The sequence below is a fragment of the Callorhinus ursinus genome, unplaced genomic scaffold (assembly GCF_003265705.2).
Source record: "Callorhinus ursinus isolate GAN/ISIS: 27379988/994484 unplaced genomic scaffold, GSC_fseal_2.0 scaffold3, whole genome shotgun sequence".
Lineage (NCBI taxonomy): Eukaryota > Metazoa > Chordata > Mammalia > Carnivora > Otariidae > Callorhinus > Callorhinus ursinus.
The window spans coordinates 62,948,275-62,971,716 of record NW_027397065.1 but is presented as its reverse complement, the minus strand read 5'-3'; the positions used below and the strand labels follow the sequence as shown (position 1 = coordinate 62,971,716).

At 40.0% G+C, this 23,442-nt stretch overlaps 1 protein-coding gene and 1 non-coding gene across 2 annotated transcripts in view; both read right to left on the bottom strand.

The window, feature by feature from the left end:
* Positions 1-23,442, bottom strand: part of LIFR (LIF receptor subunit alpha) — a 53,258-nt gene that overhangs the window by 7,789 nt on the left and 22,027 nt on the right. Inside the window, exons 7-18 of the mRNA XM_025867370.2 lie at positions 21,458-21,587; positions 20,874-21,043; positions 18,929-19,074; positions 17,573-17,735; positions 14,986-15,056; positions 12,119-12,332; positions 10,369-10,548; positions 7,582-7,683; positions 6,833-7,000; positions 2,980-3,141; positions 1,761-1,854; positions 49-127 (exon numbers count right to left, since the gene is read on the bottom strand). Coding sequence (XP_025723155.2) covers positions 49-127; positions 1,761-1,854; positions 2,980-3,141; positions 6,833-7,000; positions 7,582-7,683; positions 10,369-10,548; positions 12,119-12,332; positions 14,986-15,056; positions 17,573-17,735; positions 18,929-19,074; positions 20,874-21,043; positions 21,458-21,587 — 1,679 coding nt within the window. The remainder of the gene's footprint in view (positions 1-48; positions 128-1,760; positions 1,855-2,979; positions 3,142-6,832; positions 7,001-7,581; positions 7,684-10,368; positions 10,549-12,118; positions 12,333-14,985; positions 15,057-17,572; positions 17,736-18,928; positions 19,075-20,873; positions 21,044-21,457; positions 21,588-23,442) is intronic.
* On the bottom strand, positions 13,956-14,145 carry LOC112820525 (U2 spliceosomal RNA). Its single transcript, XR_003207186.1, has one exon. It is a non-coding gene; the product is annotated as a U2 spliceosomal RNA (small nuclear RNA).

Here is a 23,442-nt window from a genome sequence, read left to right as displayed (position 1 = left end):
AAAAGGAAGCCAGTACTAAAAGATAAACATAAGAAAAGAAAGGATTACCTCACAGACACTCTTTTGAAACTGTAGAGCTTTACAATTTTCTGGATTTGGAATATCAGGGTAGAAGGTTTCTTTAATCCTTTAAATAGAGATGATTAAGTACATTTAATAATCATGATTATCAATCAGACAACAAATAAGTTAGTAAATCATTGGGCTTATTTTGAAATTTCATGTGACGCTTCAGTGAACATCTGAGACAACAATGCAAGACCATTTTCAGTGTGATCAGTCACTAAGCTCTCTGTACAATGCACCGAGAGGCTCCTATCTGAAAACTACAAGCAGTACTTCTATTTCTAGAACCACAGTATCTTATGGATCTTATGAAAATGGAGGCAAAGGATTCAAATGGTGATTGTGCTCTCAGGTCAAAAGTACAACAGGGTCACCGCTCATCTAATCGAATGTCCAGAGTGTGGTGGGGTCATGCACGGTCCAGTACTTCAGGGGGCAGTACTGGACCAGCAGCAGTTCTCTGCTGCTCCTAAAAGGGTCTGGACTCTGAGGGGAAAAGGCTACTAATCATGAGCAAAAATGAAATGCAAACAAAAAGGAGATTTGCTCAGTGCCATAGCATATGTATAGCTGTTAAAAAGTTTAATATTTGAAATTCCTGCAGGAAAAAAAAAACCAATTTTGTTAATCTAAGTCTGAAATGCTCTAGCTTCTAAACTCTCTCATTTTGTCTTTTGTATTAAGATCATTTTTTTAAAATGTGATTTTTCGTAATGAGACTATGGTCACCAAAACAGGGTATTCTATGGTTCTAAACTATTACTACGTTAACTTATAAGCCAGGATTACTAGAATACATTCTCTTCTTTATCACAAAGGATGGCACTTTCAATGCCAGTGAGGGCCGTCTATACGTGAACACAGCCATCTGCCCCAAGCCCAGCCCAGGATGGCTCCTGCCAGCAGACCCTGAGGTATTCTCTCCCAATGGGTCCTGGCTCACCTCCTCCCCTCCCCTCACCTCACCGCCTGCCTCTCTAGCTTCACTCAGACACACAGTCCTTCTCACTGTCTCCTGATGACCAAGCTCTTTCCAATTTCTGGGCCCTCACAGGAGCGATTCTCTCTCCCTGGAATACCCTTTCTCCTCTCCTTACCCTGTGGTAAATGGAACTCCCATAGGGAAGATGTGGTTGGCCACCTCCAGTGACATGGTTCCCCCTCTTATTCCCCTCATGGTGCCCAGTGACCTTCCTGGTACACACATACTTTGTAAGCATGTGTTTACTGGATGATTACGGGTTTAATGTCCACATTTCCCCACTATGCTCAATGTCTGTAAGGATCACGCTTATTTAGTTCACCCACTGTATTATTCTTCATGTGGGAGGAGTCATTCATATTTGCTAAATAAATGAGTAAATGACAATCTTTTCTAAATAGATCACCAGGACGAGTGTGATCCTAATCAGTAACCTTGCACATAGCTATTGCCATATTTATGCCTGTTAAGTATTTTTAGTACATCTGCTATACTTTAAATCATGAGTAAACACAGGAGAAAGTTCACCTTTTACTTTATTACTTTAAAAACCTTTCAATAATTCTTGCTTAATATTAAATCCAGTATTAATTCAGACTAAGCCAACATTTTTTACCGACTAGTTTCAACCAAGTACTTCCTTCTTAACTCATGAAGTGAATAATCACGCTCTTCAGAACACAACAGCAAGAGGAAATGCAGGTATCATTACCATTCTCGTTTCCGGTAGCAAAGGATACTCGTCACCACTCCCACGATGACAGCCACTGCCACTGGTATGAGAATGGCAATAATCAATCCCACAGCTGAAAAGAGAATATTGGATATATTCAAATCACCATTTTAAGCAGGACATACAGAATAAATTCGTATTAGAAGATACTTAAATTGATAGATTATTTACAGAAAAAAAAATCCTACCTGCTCCAGGGATACTGAAAAACTATTAAAATATGAACTCCAAGCATTTTAGTAATTTTTACACTAGTACTTAAATTCTTCAGAACAGGGCTGAGCGCTATTGACACGTGAGGCCGGATTCTTCTTCCCCGTGTGTGGGGCTACCGTGTGTACCGTAGGGAGTTCAGCCGCAACCTTGGGCTTCCACCCACTAGGTCCCAGTAGCACCTCACAGTTCTGAGATCCAAAACTGTCACCAGACATTGCCAAGTGGCCCCTACAAGGCATAATGGCCCCCGGCTGAGAACCATATCCTCATGGTGCTTTATTTAAGTGTGTGTGTGAAGTCCAACTCGGGGCTAGAGAATATGGCGTGATCCAACTCAAGCTCTTCACTGCAGACAGTCAAGCCCATCTTCCCTACTCTCCGTCTCAAAGTTGTGAATGCTGGGGTTTATCGTTTTTTAAAGGCTATTTCTTCCACTCCTCCCTGGATATGTTAAAAATCACATTTAGAATAGGGCAAGAAAATGTTAAAGTGGGGGGCACCTGGGTGGCTCAGTTGGGTAAGGGTCCGACTCTTGATTTCAGCTCAGGTCATGATTTTGGGGTTGTGAGATGGAGCCCTTCATCGGGCTCCCAGCTCAGTGGGGAGTCTGCTTGAGATTCTTTCTCTCCTGCTGCCCCTCCCCCTGCTTGCACACACACACACACTCTCAATAAAATCTTATTTAAAAAATGTTAAAGTGGGTCAGCTTTATATAGATTCAACATGAATTTAGAACTCCGGACTTAAGATGTATCCTTCATGCATTAATTTCTCAAGTACTCTTAGGAAACAGCTTCAAATAACTGACAAGAATAAACACGAACTCATCCCGCGGCCTATTTTAACACTGCTGGCTACCTGCTATATACATGCAACAACACATGAAATTTTTAAAAAGGGGGTTCCTACAACATAAGCAAAACTTGCTAAAACCTTATACATTTAAGTACGGAAAGCACCTCAACGGCAATAATTAACTTACAATTTTCCTTCGTCACCACAAACATGCTCTTCTCTGGGCCCATGCCACCATCTGTATAGGCTCGCAAGACCAGATGGTAGCTTGTTTTACCCTGAAGATCAGCAATTCTCAGTGTCTTCTGGGACAGGTCAGTAATATTCTTAACCTTTATGTCGGACCGACCTATTTTTAAAGGGAAGATTATTATTACTCATCTCTACACCATTTTTTAAACCCCTATTCATATCTCTTCCACCACATCCCTTTCAAATGAGTGGCTGCTGGCTACCCTCATGGCCAGGGCCTGTGAGTCAGCCAGACCCACGTCCAAGTTCTACCTCTGCCAGTTAGTAGCCGTGTGGTCTGGACCTAGTATGGAAATTACTCGGAACTTGAGTTTCTCTAACCCATGACACAGACCATCACAACTTCCCTCCCTGAGGCTGTGTGAAGTTTTCATACATTCTCTAGAATAATCCTGGCATATGGCAGATAATCAAAGTCCCTTCTCTTCCTCGGGGCATGAAAGTGCACCACCACCCGCTGAGGCGGGGTTAAGGCCTGGGGCCCATCCTGCCCGAGTGGAGTGAGAGACCCGAGGGAGAAAAGCGCACCGGAGTTCTCAAATGAGCCGCTAGCCAGGAAGGCTTTGAATCATTTCAAAAGAAGTATGAAGAATTGTTTAAACTACTGTTTTAAAGTTTTAATCAAAATAATGGAAGACAGTAGTTTGAAAAACTGACAGCACTAAATGCTAAATGGCTAACACCACAAAGTAGCAGCTCCCTGCTTGTAACTTCCCCGCCAAACCCCATCACCTGTTTCTTTGGGTATTTAACTTCCGTGTTTTGAGATAAACTCACACTGGCAGTGCCTTGATTTAAAACTTTTAGACATTACGTATTGCATGTCCTACAAAGAAGGTGCAGCTTCGGTGTTCTCAGCACCCCGCCTCCCTCTCATCCCACATCATTCACAGACACACAATGTTTGGGAAATGCAGTGTTTACATTACTGTGATCATGTAAGTGTGGATTCCTGCTAGACAAATTGCTTGGTCTGCTCATGTTTCCCTTATTTTTCTGTTGTTTTAATTATGTTTTTTCCTCATTTGCTTAATGTACCAATCTCTAATTCCTCCCACATCCTCCTGTGAATATTCAATGCGATTTTCCACATGGCCCAACGCAAGAAAATCCCAGTGCCGTGACTGGCTGCCCAACCCCTGCCCACACCCCCCCAGGGCCCCGTCCCCAGGGTATCCGCTCCAGACCCAGGCCTTCCCAGCTCCTGCCCTCCCAACGTCCCTGTCCTGCCTGCTTCCTCAGGCTGACCCACTGTTCTAGAACCAGCGCCTGAGAAGGGGACACGGGGAAGGAAGTATCTGCAGCTCGACGGGTCTGAAAATGCCTTCATTCTGCTCTCACACTGGCTGCCACTGACAGAATACAGACTGCTAGGCTGAAAAGAATTTTCACTCAGTATCCTGAAGACATGGCCATGCTATCTTCCGGCATCTGCTGGGCTGCTGAGAAGTCCGAGGCCCCTTCCATTCCTGAGGCCTCGCACTTGAGCGACTTTTCTCTGTTTCTAGGACTTACTCTTTATGTATCAGGTGCTCAGGAAATTCATGACAACCTACCTTGGTGTAGACTGTTTTTCTATTTATCTTACTGTGTACTTACTAGGTGTTTTTACTCTGTGTATCCTGGTCTTTAAGTTCTGGGAAATATTCTTACACTCTTTCTCTGGTTAATTACATTCTTACACTCTTTCTCTGGTTAATTTCCTTCTATTCCCCCCCCAACCCCCCGCCCCGACAGAACCCCATGACAACACAGGTCTCCATGTACTCCAACTTCCTCATCTTTCCACTCCCAAGTTTTCTCCTCAGCATTTGTCTAATTTGGGGAAGAATTTCTCTATCTCCCATTTAATTTCTCTATATTCTATTTAATTCTTTAAAATTTTCTTTGATTCTATTTTTAATTTTGATGAGTTCTTACCTATCTTCTGACTGTTCTTTTTTATAACATCAGGTCCTTTCAATAAATACAGGGAATCGCAACTATGTGAGGACAGTTTTGTTGTTTTAAATTTGTTTCCCTACGCTGAATCTGTTTTCTCTAATTTCTTCTGGTTTCTGTCCCCATGTTAGAATCTTTCTCAACCATGTGGTTATCCCTGGCTGCTAGTCACGGTTAAGAGTGAGCCACTGGAAGGTCACTGTGAACGGGTGGAGCTTACTGGTTGGTAGGTTTCACTTACCACTGGTGGGGAATGACCAGGTCAATTTCTGGCCTTTCACTGGGACAGCGCCCCAATATCAGCACCTTTGGTGTCTTTCCTCAGGAACCGTTTTCTTTTTTCCAAAGAAAGATCCTCTAACCTCATCTGGGGAAATAGGCCTAGCTGAAGATGTCCTATTAGCTTCCATGAGAGGAAGGAGGGGCAGGGAAGGTCACACTGCTCACTAGGGTGTCCCCCTCTTTGGAGGCTCTCTGGTTCAGTTTGTCTTCAGGCAGGGGAGCGAGCACTCAGGTTAGCTGTATGAAGCTGGTGTACGACTTGGGGGTTCTCACTGCTCCTTACAGACTTTCAGTCAGCCCTCACTGTTCAGCCCCTATCAATCCTAACCACCTGCCTCCAATCCTGGCCCACACAGGGCGAGTCAAATTATTTCTCGCTGAAGCCTGAATGTCCACCTGGATTTCACCATCCTCCAGGTCATCTGTCCCACTCCATCACCCCCAAAATGTCCAAATGTGGTGTACTCCTGTCTGATTCTCTTTGTTTTTGTGGCTTTATGCTTTTTTTTTCCTCTTTAACTTTAGCGACCAATCCATCATGTCTAAAATACTAGAATTTTAACTGGTAGAAGTGTAAAATTTCTGAACATCTGGAGAAAAATTTCACTAGACTCTGGATATTTGTAAAACTTTATATGTAGGATTTTTCTCATTCACAGACAACTGTGAAGGTTCAGGTAATGCAGACCTTAGTGGTCTGGGGGAGGGGCACATCTAATGCCACTGCGCAGGGAAGTGCCTTAGCTGTCAGCAACTGCGTGCAGCATTGTGGTCTCAGCTTGTCCGACGGGCATTAAATAATTAAAATGTTTTTTTTCTGAGGTGAGGTCATTAAGGGAAATGAGAGCTCTCAAACTGAAAAGATGATATGCTTGTGTTATGTGGCTACGTATAGGAAACATCTGACTCCCAACAGAAATATAATTTAGGGAAAAGCCAGAAGTCTGCATAAACACTACTGTATTTGTAAATCTGAAAATTCTCTATGGTCTTTTGGACATACGCTTACCAACTGTCAAGGACTGACTGTACCTTTAAAGATCTAATAGATGCACATGTCCCCAGTTAAGTCAGTTAAGCTTGCCAGCTCATCAAGTCCACGGCTAACTGTGTGGATGGCTCTTTGTCAGATAATAGCAAGGCTCCTGAGCCCTTCTTTGGGTTCCTGAGCTTTTCCCCTCCATTATTAGAATTTTTTAGAAAGACTTTTTTTTTTTTTTTTTTTAAATAACCTATGTAAGATGCTATTTTATGCATCATACAAGATTGCTAAGAGACGCTCTCTGTCCTACGGGGTTTATAATCAGTCTGCAAAATAAATAATTTAAATGAAAGATGGTACATGTCATTTATCACATACTAAAATTCTAAAATTCTCATATTCATACATTTTCATTTACCTACTTTTCAGTTTTAGAAACCGGTATTACATTACTCAGCAGCACTTCCTTTTCTTTCCTTGTTTTTTGTTTTTGTGTTTGTTTTCTGTCTTTTTGTGTGTGTGTATGTGGGAGGGGGGTTAATGAGAACTTCTAGAAAATACTGTTCTTGCTGTAGTGACTTACCTGATTCCAAACCCCTTATTTTAGATGTGTCTCTCTCTCCTTTTTCAAAGTAAAATAAATATCCTCTTAAAAAGCCTCTGAGCTCTTCCACAGGAATATCTTCCCATTTTACTAATATGGAATCTGCGGATGTATCCTCAACAGTAAAATCTGGCGCAACAATCGGAGCTGTAAAGGGAAAAGCGTCCACAGCTAAAGGAGAGCTTACGGGTACAGAGTAAGACACCAACATTTAATGAGAGTCCTAGCCTCAAAAATAACTGAGTCTGGGATGAGACCTTTATTCTCTAGTAAGTCACACTTTCAGAGATGCTCTTACAAGCCCTGCTCCTGTGAAGCTCACACGCTAATGACCAGAGACACACAGGGGGGGTGTCACAACATACACACCCGGGGAAGCAGCCTCGGCAAAATCTGTAAGCAGCTACTCACACAGAATCGTGTTTCCCCTCTGCACACAGTCTTGAAGTTAATGGTTTTATTAAACGTGTTGAAGTGCAAATTAAGTCTCTTTGACATCAAAATTAGGATTTCATTTCCTCAATGACAACAGTAAAATTGTGAAATATAAACATTAAAGAAATGAAGTTTATGTAATCACGAGTAATTTTATCATACAAATTACTTTTCCTTCCTTGAACTAAACATGTCAATTCAATCTATTTTTAGAATTCAATCTTGCAACTGCTGTTGATTTCTAATTTCTCATGTTACCTTGGACTCTAAGAAAACTTACCCACTTAACTTACCCAGTTCTTCTATATATCCAATTACAGAACGTAATAACTGATATCCTTGATTTCTGCACCCATACAGAAAAAAACTGTATCTTACACCTGGTCGAAACTGATCTACAGGAGGAACACAATTAACTTTCGTAAGTACATATTACTACGAACATCAATTTTTAGAAATATCAAACTTATAGTCACTTATTCTGAAATTTCCAAAGCTAGCTGTTTTCTTATCATAAAAAAATACAGCCATATTTTCAAAAATTGATAAATATTCAGAGTGAAAAATGACTAAAGAAAAATTAAACAAATTCACTTCTGTTGTAATGAACAGTATTATAACATGATGCAGCCTTGAAGGGAGAAAACAGCAGTCAAGGCTTTCATTTTGTTTCTTTAAATCAAGCAACGAAGACTTCTTTCCAGATTTGGGCCAGGGTCAGTTTACTAGCCAATCCCAGGTCCATGTCAAGCCTCTGGAAAGCCCTTCCTGCCCTAGCCAAAAAGCAGATATCAACCTTTCCACTCTACCTTGCTGCTTCAAGGTGTGCTGGCCCATAAAGTCTGTTTCTCTATACAGCTTTGCTACTTAGTGCCCCTGAGTTAATTTCACAAGACACGCAAGAGAAGCATCTTAACTTCAGTTCAAAAAGCCCCTTTTGAAATACCTTGACACAATGCAATGTGTGAAATGTTGGGAACACAAAGGTGGACACAGTGTGGCCCATGGCCTGGAAAGGCTGGCAGAGTACTGGGGAGACAGATGAATGGGGGTAACCAAGACACAATGTTCTAGACTACAGGGACCTATCACAGGCTGGGGCACCTTTACTGTGGGACCAAATGAGCCTAAGAATATCACGAAAGGCCACCAAGAAGTGACATCTGAATAGGGCCTTAAAAGGCAATGAGGAGCTCATCAGTGGTGGTCCAGGAAGAAGATACTGCCTGGGGGGGAAATGGCAGCATGTGGGATTGCATTTAATTAGTGGAAAGCAACTCTTCTGGTGTGGTGAGCACCAGTTCTTCGATTACGTTCCCACGGAACACCAGTGGTTCTACAAGCTCAAAAGTGAGATGGTAAACCTCTAAAATCAGTGTAGCTTTTTTCTTTGGGGACAGGCATGCCTGAGGTTATTTTAATCTGCATGTAGGTTAGTAAATCTGTACCTAGTGTCACAATGAAATAGATCAATATTCTATAGGGTTCTGCTACCTTAAAAAGAAAAAGAGCCCGAGTGGGGGTTATGACATTACTTCTGTGTTTTGAGGTCATAAATAGGACAGTTGAATGAATAGATGACTAGGTTGAGAAAGGGACGAGAAGTGTCTCCTGTGGCCACGTGCTATCCCAGCAGCAGTCAATAAGAGAGACAATTCCTGGCCTCCTGAGGCTCTGAACTGTTTTGAATTTGAATCCTGGTGCTGTCACACGCTGGTTCTATGAACTTGGGCAAGTCACCTGACTTCTCCGAGCCTTTCTCAACCACTGTGGGGACTCTGCTCATCTGCCGAGCCTTTCTCAACCACTGTGGGGACTCTCCTCATGTGCCGTGACACGGGAGGTTCTCCCTCTAATCCTGCAGGTCTCAAAGCCCAGGTGAGAGAGGTGGAAGAGGGACGAGAATTCGTATGGTGTAGACGAGGCTGGCATAAGGCTTAGGCAGCTACAGGTGGGGCGAGTGCAAAGGGGAGGTGCAGGAGAGGAGGGTGGGGTGTGCCAGGCACCCTGATAAGGGAGGTAGGCTCTAAGAAAGGATAAAGAGACCACCAAGTATTTCAAGTAGAACTGGCAAATAATCTAAACCCACGTGGAGTAATCTACTGGATGGGACTTATCTTCACCATTTGATGGTGAAATAAGTGGGTGGCACTGGCTCCTGGGAGAGAAGTATCAGCAGCTGCTTGCTCTCCTGAGCTTCACCCTGACGTGAGGGAGAACCAGGACAGAGGAAGGACCCTGAGGAGCATCACCACCAAGGCGGCAGGTTCCAGAATTCCCAAGGGTAGAGGCACGAAACACTCATCAGCTACTCAGAAGGAACAATGATGGTGGAAACTGAGCTGTAATATCCAAGGACCAGGCGGCATTAGCCTGCAAGTTACTACATACTCTTCATGGCTGAACTTTAGGCTGCTCCTAGCAAAAGCAGCTTACCTTACAGGACTCCTGGCTTGTCAACAGTCAGGCACTGGGCACTGTTCCCCCCGCCCCACCACATACTGTGCCCCCTGCCACACGGATGCCCCTTGTCCGACATCAGTGGTGATGGGAGCAAGGCCTTTGTTCTCGGCTCTGCCCAGTAACCTGCGCTTGGGCAACAGAGGCCAAGTACGAGGGGTGAGACCACACTGCTTAGGGCTTCATGGTCTTCTTTCTTCAGGAGCATTTCTCCATTGCTTTGTCTCAATCTGTGGTGCTACTTAATATTCCACTTTATAGATACACTGTAATTTACTCATTTTCCTAGTTGCTATTTGGGTTTCCAATTTTTGTGATTATAAATAACACTACGGTGAACCTTCTTAGATGCAATCCTTTGTTGCTCTCTGATTATTTCTTAGAATAAATTCCTAGACAAGTAATTACTAGATTAAAAAGATACAAACCCTCTGACACACATACTGCTACAAAGCACTTTCCAGAAAGGTCAAACCAATTCACACCCACTCCAGTGGTTAAGGGGGAAATGATCACTCATTATACCCAGTCACACCATGTATTGCTCTTTTAAAAATATTTTGTAACAGCTTTCTGTTGGCAGAGAGGCCTTCTGAGAGGCAACTATGAGTTCATCTTACCAGATGCTATTACAGTTTCAGTGCTGTTTGAAGGGACTTTTTTCCAGTCCATAAGGCAGGGTTCAGACCGAGATGAGTTACACCATTTAATAACATAGTCACAGGTCATATTGGGATCGTAATTCCAAGTGAGGAGAATTCCATTTCCCATTCCGACAGCCTGCTCTACTTTGAGATCATCTTCAACAAGAAATAAGTACAAGTTACTTGTGTTAAAAACAATAACAGAAGTAAATCTCATGAAAATGGGCAGGAGTTAGAAAAACTACTTCATTGGACAGAAATTTTAAGAGTGCTCAAACTAGATAAACCTCTAGCAAAGTTTAGAAGTGTTGCTCTGTTATTTTTCCTATAAAAAGGTAATTACCTGGATGTACAGATAAACTCAGAAGCTGGAAAAAGTAATGCAAGGGCACCTCGGACAGGTGGTGATGCAGTAGGCTGGGGTGTACGGGTCAGGGCCAGGACGGATGGGGCTGAGGGCGTGCGGGCAGTAGGGAGGGTAGCAGCACAGGGGGCAGGCAGGTGCAGAGCATGAGTGGCCAGTCCCAATCTCTCTTCTCATCACCCACTACGGATGTGAGCTCTGTGAGAGCGGGCAGGGGCCTGTGCCTGCAAACCCAACCCCGGGGCCAGACCTACAGAGTAGGAGCACGCTAACGAGTGGTGAGCAAGTGGATGGACCAGCCCTTCTCTTCCTCTCAAGCCTATGGGTAGGCTGAAGGGGCTCCTGGAGACAGGCTGAGGAATGGAGAATCGGCTGACATGCAGCGGGATCAAAAGCTGTGGGACCAGGGTTGCCTGGGTGGCTCAGTCGGTTAGGCATCTGCCTTCGGCTCGGGTCCCATTCCAGGTCCTGGGATAGAGCCCCGTGTTGGGCTCCTTGCTCAGCGGGGAGCCTGCTTCTCCCTCTCCCTCTGCCCCACCCTTCCCCGCTGTGCTCTCTCTCACTCTCTCGCTCTCGCTCAAATAAATAAATAAAATCTTAAAAAAGAGTTGAAAAGATACTTGGAGGACCCTAACCAGACCCACCAACTTTTCTTCCTTTAGGAGTGGGTAGTCATAGGCAGGCGCCCCCATTTTGGGACAGGACAGCAAAATGGCGGGGGGGGGGGCAGGGAATGACCTGGAAGAGGAATGACCTGAGAAAGAAGGCAGAAGTGGCTATGGATTAAATATTATGGATTACTGGTAATACATAACATTTAAAGAAAGGCACTAATTTTAAAATTGCACCACGGTGACTTTTTAAAGCTTATATTGAAGATCTAATTTAGACTTCAAAAAGAATTTTTGATCAATAAAGGATTCCTATTAATAAAGAATGTCTTGTCGAAAAGCTGCCATTAGAAATACGTATTTTTTTTTTCCTGCCTAACATTTGTAGAACAGCCCAGCTGATAAAGCATCAGCTCCCGTGGTCTTAGGAGAAATATATGAAAACGGTCCTTAAATAAATGGCTGAAACATTTCTTACTAAGAGTAATATCCACCACCACAACTCTCCAACACTATGCACTAAAGTAACTGGGTACACTTATTTTATCCATCAGCGCAGAGTCTGGAGTCATCCCTAAGGATGAATAACTGCTCTCAATGAATTCTGGACATTAATCGGTTTGTTCCTCTTTATGGATCAGCAGCAGCAGGGGATATGAGAAGAGAGCTGACCTTGTAAGAGCAAGCGAACACCCCTTAAAATGTTTCACTTTAATTTCCTGTTCTTATATACATTATCTTAAGTACTCACCGTTTGGAATTTCCATACTAGCTATTTTAGAAGGTGGCGATGAGCCAACAGAATTTTTTGCCACCACACTGATGATGTAGTCATTCTTATCAAGTTGTAGTTCTGCCTTGTGTTGAGGATCAGGGATCTCAGAAAGGGACTGTGTCTCCTCATCGAGTGAACATGATACATTATAGGAAAGTATTTTCCCATTCGCTTCATTAATGGGTAAAGGCTATGAGAAACAGAAAAATAAATTCTGTCAAGAAACCTGCCAAAACCGGCCGTGTGATGAGGCAAGACCATCAAGTCTAAACCAGGCACCGCCTCAATCATGACAAGGTTAACAGCAGAATCGAGGGAGTTGTGAACAGTGTCAAACACTGATTTAAGAGGCACTGAGGCCAGGACCGATCAGGGAAGTGATGCTGAAGAAAAACTATACTTACCCTAAGCAGTAAGAGCACAGAGAAATTTAAAAATTAAGAAAATGCAAACCAGTCTTTAGCCTCCCATTTTTCAGAAGCAAAACAAAAAAAGTAACAGGAATGACTGCTCTATCAAACAAAACACAAAAAATTATGGCATCAGGGTGGCTGGCTGGCTCAGCCAGTGCAGCATGCGACTCGTGATCTCAGGGTCATGAGTCTGAGCCCCATGCTGGTAGAGAATACTTAAATAAATAAAACTTAAAAAAAAATTATGGCATCATAGTTTTTAAAAAATATTTATTATTTTCTCAAAATAGTACATGCCCATTACCAGAAAATTTGGAAACTATACAAAAGTTTAAAAAAAAAAAAACTGTAAAATGCTCCCATATTCCCATTCTTAAATAGTCTTACATTTTGATATTTTCTTCAAGTTGTTTTTCTAAGACGTAGATTTTTTTATTAACATTGTTTTAATCATACAATTTTATCTTTTTTTCACCTTTCTATAATATACTTGTTCATAATACATACACTTTAATGGCTTTATATTTTATGTAGTATTTTTACTAGTTTACTTGAATATTCCTTAAATAAATGAAATTTAAGTTGTTTCCAACTTTTCACAATACTAAAATAATACTTTGGTGGACCTTTTCATGCCACTTCTTTCTTTTTCATAGTTAGGATTAATTCTTTAATGTGGATTTCCAAAGTAGACTTACTGGATATAAGGAAACATTCAAACCTTTTTATTTGTGGAGCTGAACTGCTTTTCAAGACTACTGCTCCAATTTATACAACAATGCATGGGACCCTCTGATCCAGACTGACCTTGATATTAATACTCTGCTGAAAACACTGCTCCAGAACAGTGACTCTCTGATGGCCTGGTCTATTGGACCCATTATCATCCTAAGGCTCATGGGCTTCATTTGATGCTGCTGACCGCTCACTCCTTCACAGAATCCCCACCCTTGGCTTCTGCTTTACCATTTTTTTCTGATCTTCCTGTCCTCTAACCTTCCCACTCTCCTCTGCTGGATCCTGTTCCTTTGCTGGTCCTTTATACGCTGCTATCACCTAGACCTAGGGGTCCATCCTTGGCCTCTTTCCACCCTGCATGCTCTCCCTGAGTGATCCCACTTACATGCTACTCAAAGCTATGTCTTTAGTTCTGACTTCTCCCCTGAACTCCAGAGCCTCACACCAAACCACCACCTATTAGACTCTACCTGGATATCCCTGTGGCACATATTTTTAGAATACATTTTGAAAAAGTCAACCCCAAACAACTTCATTTTCCACCCAAACATGCTCCTCTTTGGCAAATGGCAGAACCATCAACCTAGTCTCTGAAGTTACAATCACTTCAGTATTTTTAATCTTTGGTTAGGCATTCATCTAGTTTGAACAACATCCCAAACTTTCTCTACACTGAAGTAATGGTCCTGCAACACCAGGCTGATGTGTGGAGTGGGCGGAGTGAGCTCCTATTCTTTCTCCTAATTCCAAAAACCCATGTGATATATTGTCTTCGGATAGAGGATGTATCAGCTCTTAAACCGTTAAGAACAGATACTACACTTGATCTTAGCCGAAAGGCTGGGAAGTGACACACTGAAGTGGTTGTATAATTGTTACTACATCATTATGAAATCTAACAGACAATGTGAGTAGCCAGTGGATTTTCTAATCAAGATTAAGAGGGGTACACAGCCATATACAGACCATCACAAAGCAACGGAACTCACAATGAATTTGCACAAAGACTTTACTCAAAGCTGTACTGCTGTCAAATTTTTGTAAAAATGTTTTACTATCAATAACAAAATTCACTACTTAAAGGAATCCAATTATGACTGCTCTTACAAAATCTGATGTAGAAAACAAATGTTTGTTTTTGATGTTTGCAAATCAGATAAAAATTAGAGCAACAAACATGTCTGCTCTAGTAGAGAAAAACTAGTGAAACCATAATGCAGTTTATATCTAAAAATTGTACAAAACCATGAAAACCTTTTTAAATGGCATATAATAATACAACTAAGGGAAAACAAATTACATATGAGATACATAAAAAGTTTCCTATTCACTGGAGTAAAAAGCATACAGCATCAACACAACAGAGATTCTAACTTGTAGCTTCTTGCTATGTTTCTGGCTTGAGTGAGAGAGATGGAATTCATGAAATCCTGAGGTCCTTTATAGGCTTCATGAAATCAAACTGAAGAACGCTCAGAGCTGTCAGAGAAGATCCTCACCAAACTGACTGTGGTGAATGGGGCGTGATGAGGAGTCCGGGGGGTTGGGAGGAGCCAGGTTAGATTCGCAGCAGGACTGTGAAGAGCCAGTCTCGGAAACCCGCGTTTCTGAATCACTCAAGTACCATTCGTAAGTTAAGTAGTTTAGCCCAATATCGTTATGTAAATATTCAGGAAAAAATCAGGTATTTACCTTCCAATAGATTATTAAATTTTTTCCATCAGAACTCCACTCTCTCCACGTATCTGGTCCCTTTGAAGGAACTAGGAAAGAGATTTCAAAGTTAGCATTTGGAGATGTGTATTGTATGTCAGCTGATAATATCAATAATTGAGACAGTGGTGCTTGAGATTTTTCCCTAGGTTTTTGGAATTCTCCATAAAAATGTGAAGCAGTTCAGTGGCTTCCACTCAGAAATGAAACAATGAAAAAGCTGAGCTCTCAACGCCCACAAAACAAGAGGCCCCTTAGAATGGACTAAGGGATGCTACACCATCTCACACCCTCCTACCTCCTACCTCCCCTTGCTCAAGTCGGCTAGGGCCAAGCACAGGCTTCCGGGGTCTCCTCAGACGCGTTGGACCACCTGCCTCAGGCTTCCTGTGCTTTCCGTGACTGCTCTTCCCTGAGTGCAGAAACTCTCCTCCCCGGGATCATCTCCTCTCCTCCGTATCTCAGCTCTAATTTGACTTTACTAGTGAGGTCTTTTCTAGCTACCCTATTTAAAATTGCAACCCCTCCTCCTGTCACCTTCTTTCCCGAGTCCCCTTTCTAGGCTTTATTTTTCTCTGTGGTATTATCCAGCAAACTATTTCTAAAACTTTATTTCTAATCCTCTATCCTATAAACTCCATGGGCAGAGACTGTTTTATTCAGTGCTATATCCCTGGTGACTACCACAGTTCCTGACACATAGTGGGTGCCCAGTATTTTTTTTTTTTTTTTAAGATTTATTTATTTGAGAGAGCATGCACGTGAATGGGGTGGGGGAAAGGGAGAGAACCTTCAAGCAGACTCCCTGCTGAGTGCAGAGCCCAACATGGGGCTCAAACTATGACCCATGAGATCATGACCTGAGCTAAAACCAAGAGTCAGCCGCTCAACCGACTGAGCCACCCAGGCGTCCCTCAGTAAATATTTGTTAAGTGAATTAATGCTATAATCTCAGTAAGGTATAAATAAAATATTTTCTCTTGACAACAGCAGCTCATCAACTGAAGGCAAAAGCTCCTGTGGTAGCCAGTCTCCAAAGGATCAATACTGGTCACACCTCCTGGTAAGCCTGCCTGTGTGTGGCCCCCTCCCACACCATGACAGCACTGGCCTGTGTGACCAATAGGGTATGACAGATACGATGGTGGCTCCCTTCTGAGGTAAGGTCATAAAAGGCATTGTGGAGGCTGCCGTGTTTTCCCTCTACTCATTAAGTCCAGGAGGAGCTAGCTGCCATGTTATGAGGATACTCTGCAGCACTGTGGAGAGACCTGCATGGTGAGGAACAGCCACTGTGTGAGCCATCTTGAAAACAGATTCTCTAGCCCTCGGCAAGCCTGCAGCCCCCATCTATGTCCACACTGTGGCCTCATGAGAGACTACAAGCCAGAGCTACTCAGCTAGGCTGCTTCTCAATTTCTGACCTATACTCACTGTGAGATAACATGTTTACTGTTTTAAGCCACTGAATTTTAGGGTAATTTGTCAGGTAGCAACGGATAACTAAATACACTGGACTCATGCACAGCATTCAGTTTTGATGATCCAAATAGTTTTTTTACATATATCACAAAGACTTCTCTCATCTCTCTAACCTTCCTTCATGTGGAGAGGCAAAAATCTGGATTAGCATCTATCATTTTCTGTTTTGTTCATTAATTTTTTGGAAGAAGTTTTTTTAAGAAGATTCGTTTATTTGGGGGGGCAGAGAATGCATACAAGCTGGGGAAGGGGCAAAAGAAAAGGGAGAGAGAAAATCCTCAAGCAGACTGCCCACTGAGTGTGGAGCCCAAAGTGGGGCTTGATCCCAGGACACCGAGATCACGACCTGAACTGAAATCAAGAGTTAGATGCTTAACCAACTGAGCCACCCAGGCACCCCTAGAAGAAGTTTTATATTCCCTATATTATCTAGCGCAAATAAAGCTTTTGCTATCTTTTGTTGAATGACTCCTGAAAATTATACCTATTTCTAAGTTTTTTTGCTTTTTACTTTTAAAGCTGACATCTGATTATTCAAGGATAGAATCTCATTCCATCTTTGGAAATTATCATACTCAGAAAACCAGTTACCTAATTTTGTACCTATTTTGACCTCCGTGTACTGCAGAAACTAAGTTCAAGATCTCTGGCCCCATCCGTTTCTCAAGCCTAGGTCACAAATAAAAATTCCAACCAATTCTCTTTATTAACAATTGTCTTCAGTAAAGTCATCTAAATAGGTTACCAAAATTCTAGGAAAGGAGGAAAGTGTCAGAGAAATCACCCATAATCTCATCACAGTTTCGAGTTTGTTTCCTCTGCATCATCTTAGGACACAGCTGCAAACATCCTGCAGACAGGCCTGGTCTTCCCCACAACACAGGCCAAGCGGCTGCCCGTAGGAGCACAAACCTTAAAGCCACGATTTAAGATGTCTGGATGATATTTTACTAGGAGATATTACACAATTATGCAATTCAAGCTTTCTCCTTTTACTCACTTCGGTGACATTTTCTTTAAAAATAAGTTGTAAAATGTCAAGATCCATAGTAATAATCAGCTATAAACCATTGACTGAACTTACTGGCTTCTGTGGTTAAATATTTTTTTTCATTGCTCCATTTGCTCCATTTCCAGAAAGTTTCAGTAGAACAGCGAATCCGAAAAGTATATATAGTATATGGATTTAACTTGTCCACAGCTACAAGATAACTTGAATTTTCTACTCCTTTGATTGTGACATTCCGCTATTAGAAAGCAAATCAGTATGTATATGTAATGTCATGTAAGAATCCACATATATATACACATACACACACATTTTGATAAGCCACCCAAATTTATAACATAAATTGACTAAATGTCCATGTGAGTTTACCTTTGTAAGACTAAAGACACTTCATCCACCAAAACATTTTAATTTTCACATAAATATAAAATCTGTGAAATTACACCCTGTAGTAATATATTTAGTTATCATTTTAATTCAAATACTGGGTCTAAGTAATAATGATCAATTAAATTATGCAGAAAAGGATGATATAATATTGTTAATTGGTCAATGGCTAATGGTAATACAACAAGCCTTAATATACTTTAGTAATCTAAGATGACTTTGAGGATTAAGTACATTAGTCAGCTACATTTGGAAGCTTCTCTGAGGCAGGCATCATCTTATCTATTTTTTTAACAGGGCACTTAGAACCTCTAGTATGGTGCTAAACATGCAGAATATTCAACAAATTCTTATTTAAATTATGTAAAATTAAAATGAAATAATTTAAACAAATCTGAGGATCTGCATGCCTCAGGAAATCCTCTGAGCTCCCAGTTACAAATTATAAAGGAGTTTTTTGGGTTATATTCTGGCATTTGACTTATTTTCTAGCAATCATCAGTAAGTTTCCAAATGAGTATTTTCACTACAATATCTTTTATTTTGGACTTACCACAAATTATAAGATGGTACATTACAAAAGTCAAGCTAAGTATCTGAAATGTATTAAAAAGTCATGTTCTGACTTATAACGACCACATTCTGACTTAGAACTTGCTCCTATTGCTGTACTTGGCAGTTTTAGAAATCACATCTTCTCTCTGGTGCTTATCAGTCCATTAACTGATGCTAAAGGTTATAGCAAAAACTATTAATTCATGTACAAATTTGCTGAGCACCAGCCATGTGACAGGTACTATACTAGACTTGGAAACATTCTGAGTAGTAAAAGTCAAACTCATGTTCTATAATACCCAGGATTATAACTGTTTTCAAGTGCTAAGTATAATGCTGTCATTACATTGATATATAATGTCTTAGTTCTTAGTAAATTTCTATAATAAATCATCTGAGAGCTTCTGCGTATCAATTTCCTTAATTCGTTTTGAAAACTATTTTACCCAAAGTAACCTCAAAGGAAGTTTATAGAAAAATCTTACTCACCAATTCTTGGACTGAGTTAGTTGTGTTAATTTCAATTTGACATAAAAGTTTAATCTTTGCAAAGTTGCCTGGTAAATGCCAGGAAAGTGTAACAGCAGTTGAATTAATATCCTTCACTTTGATTGAAGTAGGAATTCGAGGATAGACTATAAATATAATTTGTAAAGATTACTTTAAAAGCTACTTTAGAATACAATAAATGACAATTTAAAAAAAAACACCCCCCCCCAAAAAAAAACAAGAAACAAGAGAGGCACCATTAGTACCGATCAACAATATTCCACTTAGTACCCGTGGCATACACAAACCTCACTTTTACTGCTGGTATCGTGCCAACAGACCAACCACACTCAAGGTTCTTTGACTGGCATCAGGAATACTAAAAGGTAGTTGGATCATAATCTCTACCTTTAAGGAACCCCTAATTTATTTGGAGAGTGACAAAAAAAAGAGAGATAATGAACAAGAGTATATATGCTAAGTTGGAAATGTGTGGTACAGCTCTTAGTGGCTACAGGAATTGAGATACAAGTGTGGGAGGGAAAGTCTTCGAGTGAAGATGGAACTTAAGATGAGCTTTGAAGGAAGAATCTGACTAAAATTGCTGAAACTGATGCAGAAGAGCATTTCTGATTGGGTCTTGGCAAGAACAGTACAACAGTGAAACAAACTACACACGATGCTGGTGATAGCACATAGGCCCAGGTGAGTGGGAAGAAGGAATCATGTGAAAGTAAGGTTGAAAGGCCGAGGGCAGACAAATACACACAAACACTACCACTCAAGTACAAAATGTAACTGTTCTGACCTTAGGAAAAACCAGGAAACAAAAATGATGAGAAGGAATAATTAATAGAAGTGTACTTACATCTACAAATAGGGCAACAAGATCAGTTGCTAAGCACTTGCTAGTGTCTATTATAATGCATTTGGTTTAAGCCTTTCTCCACTGACCGTGAGGCTCTAAGAGAAGGCCTCTGGACTACAGTGGAATGCCATGGGAATGAATGCTAAGAAGATGGACCATATTTTATTTCTATTTTGAACTACATATTAATAGGGCCGGTAAAAGTCCCAGAATCATCAGCAATAAGAAGGAACAAACCACTTACTGATAAACACAGCAACTTGGATGGATCTCAAGGACATTACCCTTAGTGAAAAAGGCTAGGTATTGTAGGATTCCATTTATACAACACTTCAAAATGACAAAACACAGAGATGAAGAACTGAGTAGATGTTGCCTGGGGACAGGGATGCAGGAGCATGGGGTAGGGGGTACACAGCGGAGAGGTGTGGGGAGGTTTGCTAACGGGGCACCAAGCGGAAGTCTCTTCGTGGAGACAGACCAGTACTGTAGCTTGACTGTGTTGGTGGTTCCGTGAATCTGTACATGGATCCAACCGCACAGAAGCACATCCACGCACACACACCTCCAAACGCACACAGAAACTTGCAAAAACTGAGCAAGGTCTGTTGTAGTCCAGTTCACTGGTCTAGTTTGCGGTATTGTATCAGGGTCGATTGCCTCATCTGGAAATTGTACTGTAGTTAGTAAGACGTCACAAGCAGAGAAAGCCGGGTGAGGTCACGGGGCTTTATTATTTTTGCAACCACTTGTGAGTCTATAATTATTTTAAAATAAAAAGATTGAAAAAAAAAAGCTTTTAAAAATTGGGCAAAAAATTTTTCAAGAATCAAAAACTATTAGATAAAGCCACTTAAAGTTTCTATGTAAATGACTCATACAAATTTTTATCTGAATTCAATAAAATGGTGAAACTTGAAATTATACATTTTAAGGATTTTTAAATAAAACATAAAATATTAAGTAACTCTAAAGAAAATTATAAAAAGGAAGCCCTAGAAGCACTTTTCATTAATTTCAAAACATTTTACCACTTCTAAAATTATTTTTAAGACACTGGTTTATGCAGCAGCTTACCTTTTTCAGTTATGTTAACTAAAATAGTTGATTCTGATCGACCCAGAGGATTGCGAGCATTCAAAGTAAAATTATATATTTCTTGATTTGGACGCATTTGAAAGAGTAACTGATAGCTTTCATTTGTTGGTGCTTCAACTCTTTTAAACCTAACATATTTCCCTGAAAAACTGTGAATTAAGAGAGCAATAAGAAATATTAAGAGATAAATACTTCATTCAGGAAAAAAATGAATGGGTAAATTTCTAATAATCTTTTTTAAAAGTTTTTATTTCTAATTCTAGATGCACTATGTACTTGGCAAAGAAAATGTATATGATTCAGAAAAGAGATGAAAATAATCGGCCAGAAACCTAGAAACAGTCTCTGTTCATATTTGAGGGTTCTTCTAGGATTTTTAGAAAAAGCATATGAATCTAGTCTGTGTGCATGTCATCTGCAGTATTTATGGTATAACCAATTTTATACAGCATATTAGCTTTTATATCTTACTCATAACAAATGAGATATCGCATTTCCCTATGTCATTTAATACCCTCCAATGTGCTCCTCGCTCTCTGACATCTTTCCCTGGTGACTTTTACCTTTCAAATAAAGTATAACTTGTATTGCGTGGGCCCACCAATGCAGTTGGTCTTCCTGGACTCCAAGTACAGACAATCTCTTTTAAATCATAGGTCTCACAGTTCAGTTTTTGAGGAATATCAGGTGGATCTAATAGGAAAAAAATGTAGTTACATCCTATGGGTTACATATATTTTCCCTGAAAACACGTTTCATAATGTTAACTATATTTTGTACAATTTCCTTTAGAAATGAAATAATGTATTGTTTACATTTTACCTTTTGAACAATGCAGGAATTGCCATGCTTTCTGTAGCTTGTTTTTCTGGAGTTCATATTATGTTAGAAATGATGGACTAAAATATACTGCAGAATGACTACTAGCTCATTTGGAAACTTCCCAACAGCAACCTGAAGACATTTTTCCCCCCTTAAATCCTATCAAATCTTTCAAAGGAAGCTGTACCCAACAAATCAGAAAAATCTACAGGTTAAAAGTATTATCTATCATGTAAATACTGTGATTTGAAAAGAAGTACCAACTCAGATTAAAGGTCAGCACCGGTCATATTACAAGTTTCAGAGTTCTTAAATAAGTTACAATGATTATTATTTACAAAGTATCTCTTGGTAAAATTCTGCATCTTCCTATGTTCAAAGTGACTACTGCTCTTCTGTTTTTGTTCTTTATTGGAACACTCCCTCTGGTTTTGCAGGGGCAAAACTAGAAAAAAGAAAAATGGGGGTTTTCTGTGTGTCTTAGACCTTTAAAGTAATAATGCAAAATTCTGCAGTTGGACACTAATTATAGAAATTGATTACCTCTGTACTCATGTTTAATCAAGCATACACAGAAACTGGTGTTCTCTGTCATATTTACCTTATCTACCAAATTATCTTTCACAAGTTTTTAAAAAACAATTACGTACTTGTTGCAAATTCTGTAAAATAATTTTATTTTTTAAGAGCTAATCTTTAAAGACAGTTCTTAGACTGTTTTAGAGACTTAGAAGGACATAGAGAATTTCACATACCCTCCTGAAGCAGAATAATGTCCGTCAATGGTATTTTAGGTAATATTAAGAGGAGTCATGAGTTTTTAAAATCTAACAACTGCATAAGCAGATAACACTGATATATTTGTTTTGAAAATTGTTTTAAATCTAAGGCTAAACTTTCAGCCATTTTATTAAAATGACATACCAAATTTTTGGGTATACTTAAAATGCCGATTATTTTAGTATTTGGCAGATTAATGTTAAGGTGAAATAGTTAAAATCCAAATAACAGAAGCAAATTAGAAAGAAGCGGAAGCAAAGATGGAGGGAGAAAAAATAGGAGAAGGCAGTATTTGAAAGGTAATGTACTATCTTCTCAATCAGCTGAAGCTGGATAAAAACTAGGTATAAATCAACTGTATTACCAGCAAACAGAAAATGCAATTTAAAAAACAGCCATTTTTATGAAAATATTTTCAAATGAGAAAGTATGAAATTTGACATGTGACATAAAATATTTACACACTCTAATTCTATGTCACAATGTAGTATTTTAAAATTCATGAGTATGATGAAAGATTAATACTTAAGTCAATTTTTAATGAAGTGGCACTATCTATGAAAATAACTGATTGAATGCATAGTGTTTATAAAATATTTTGCTTATAACTAAATTAGCTCATGCATAAACACTGAAAAATATTGGTAAATATCCTATCTGTTGGATAATAAATGTATTTGCAATTACAATAATAAACTGAAGAGGAAAAGACACTTTTACTAGCACCAAACATCAAACTCTTAGGAATAAATTTACTAAAAGATATATAAGACCTCCTATCACTATAATAAATCAAAGAAGACCTAACTAAATGAAAATATATACATGTTCCTGGTTTGGATAACTCAGTATAGTGAGAATGAAAGTTCTCTTAAAGTGGTCTCCTAAATTAATAAATCTAATGTAACTCAAATCAAAATCCTGGCAGGTTTTCATTGTGTCTTTT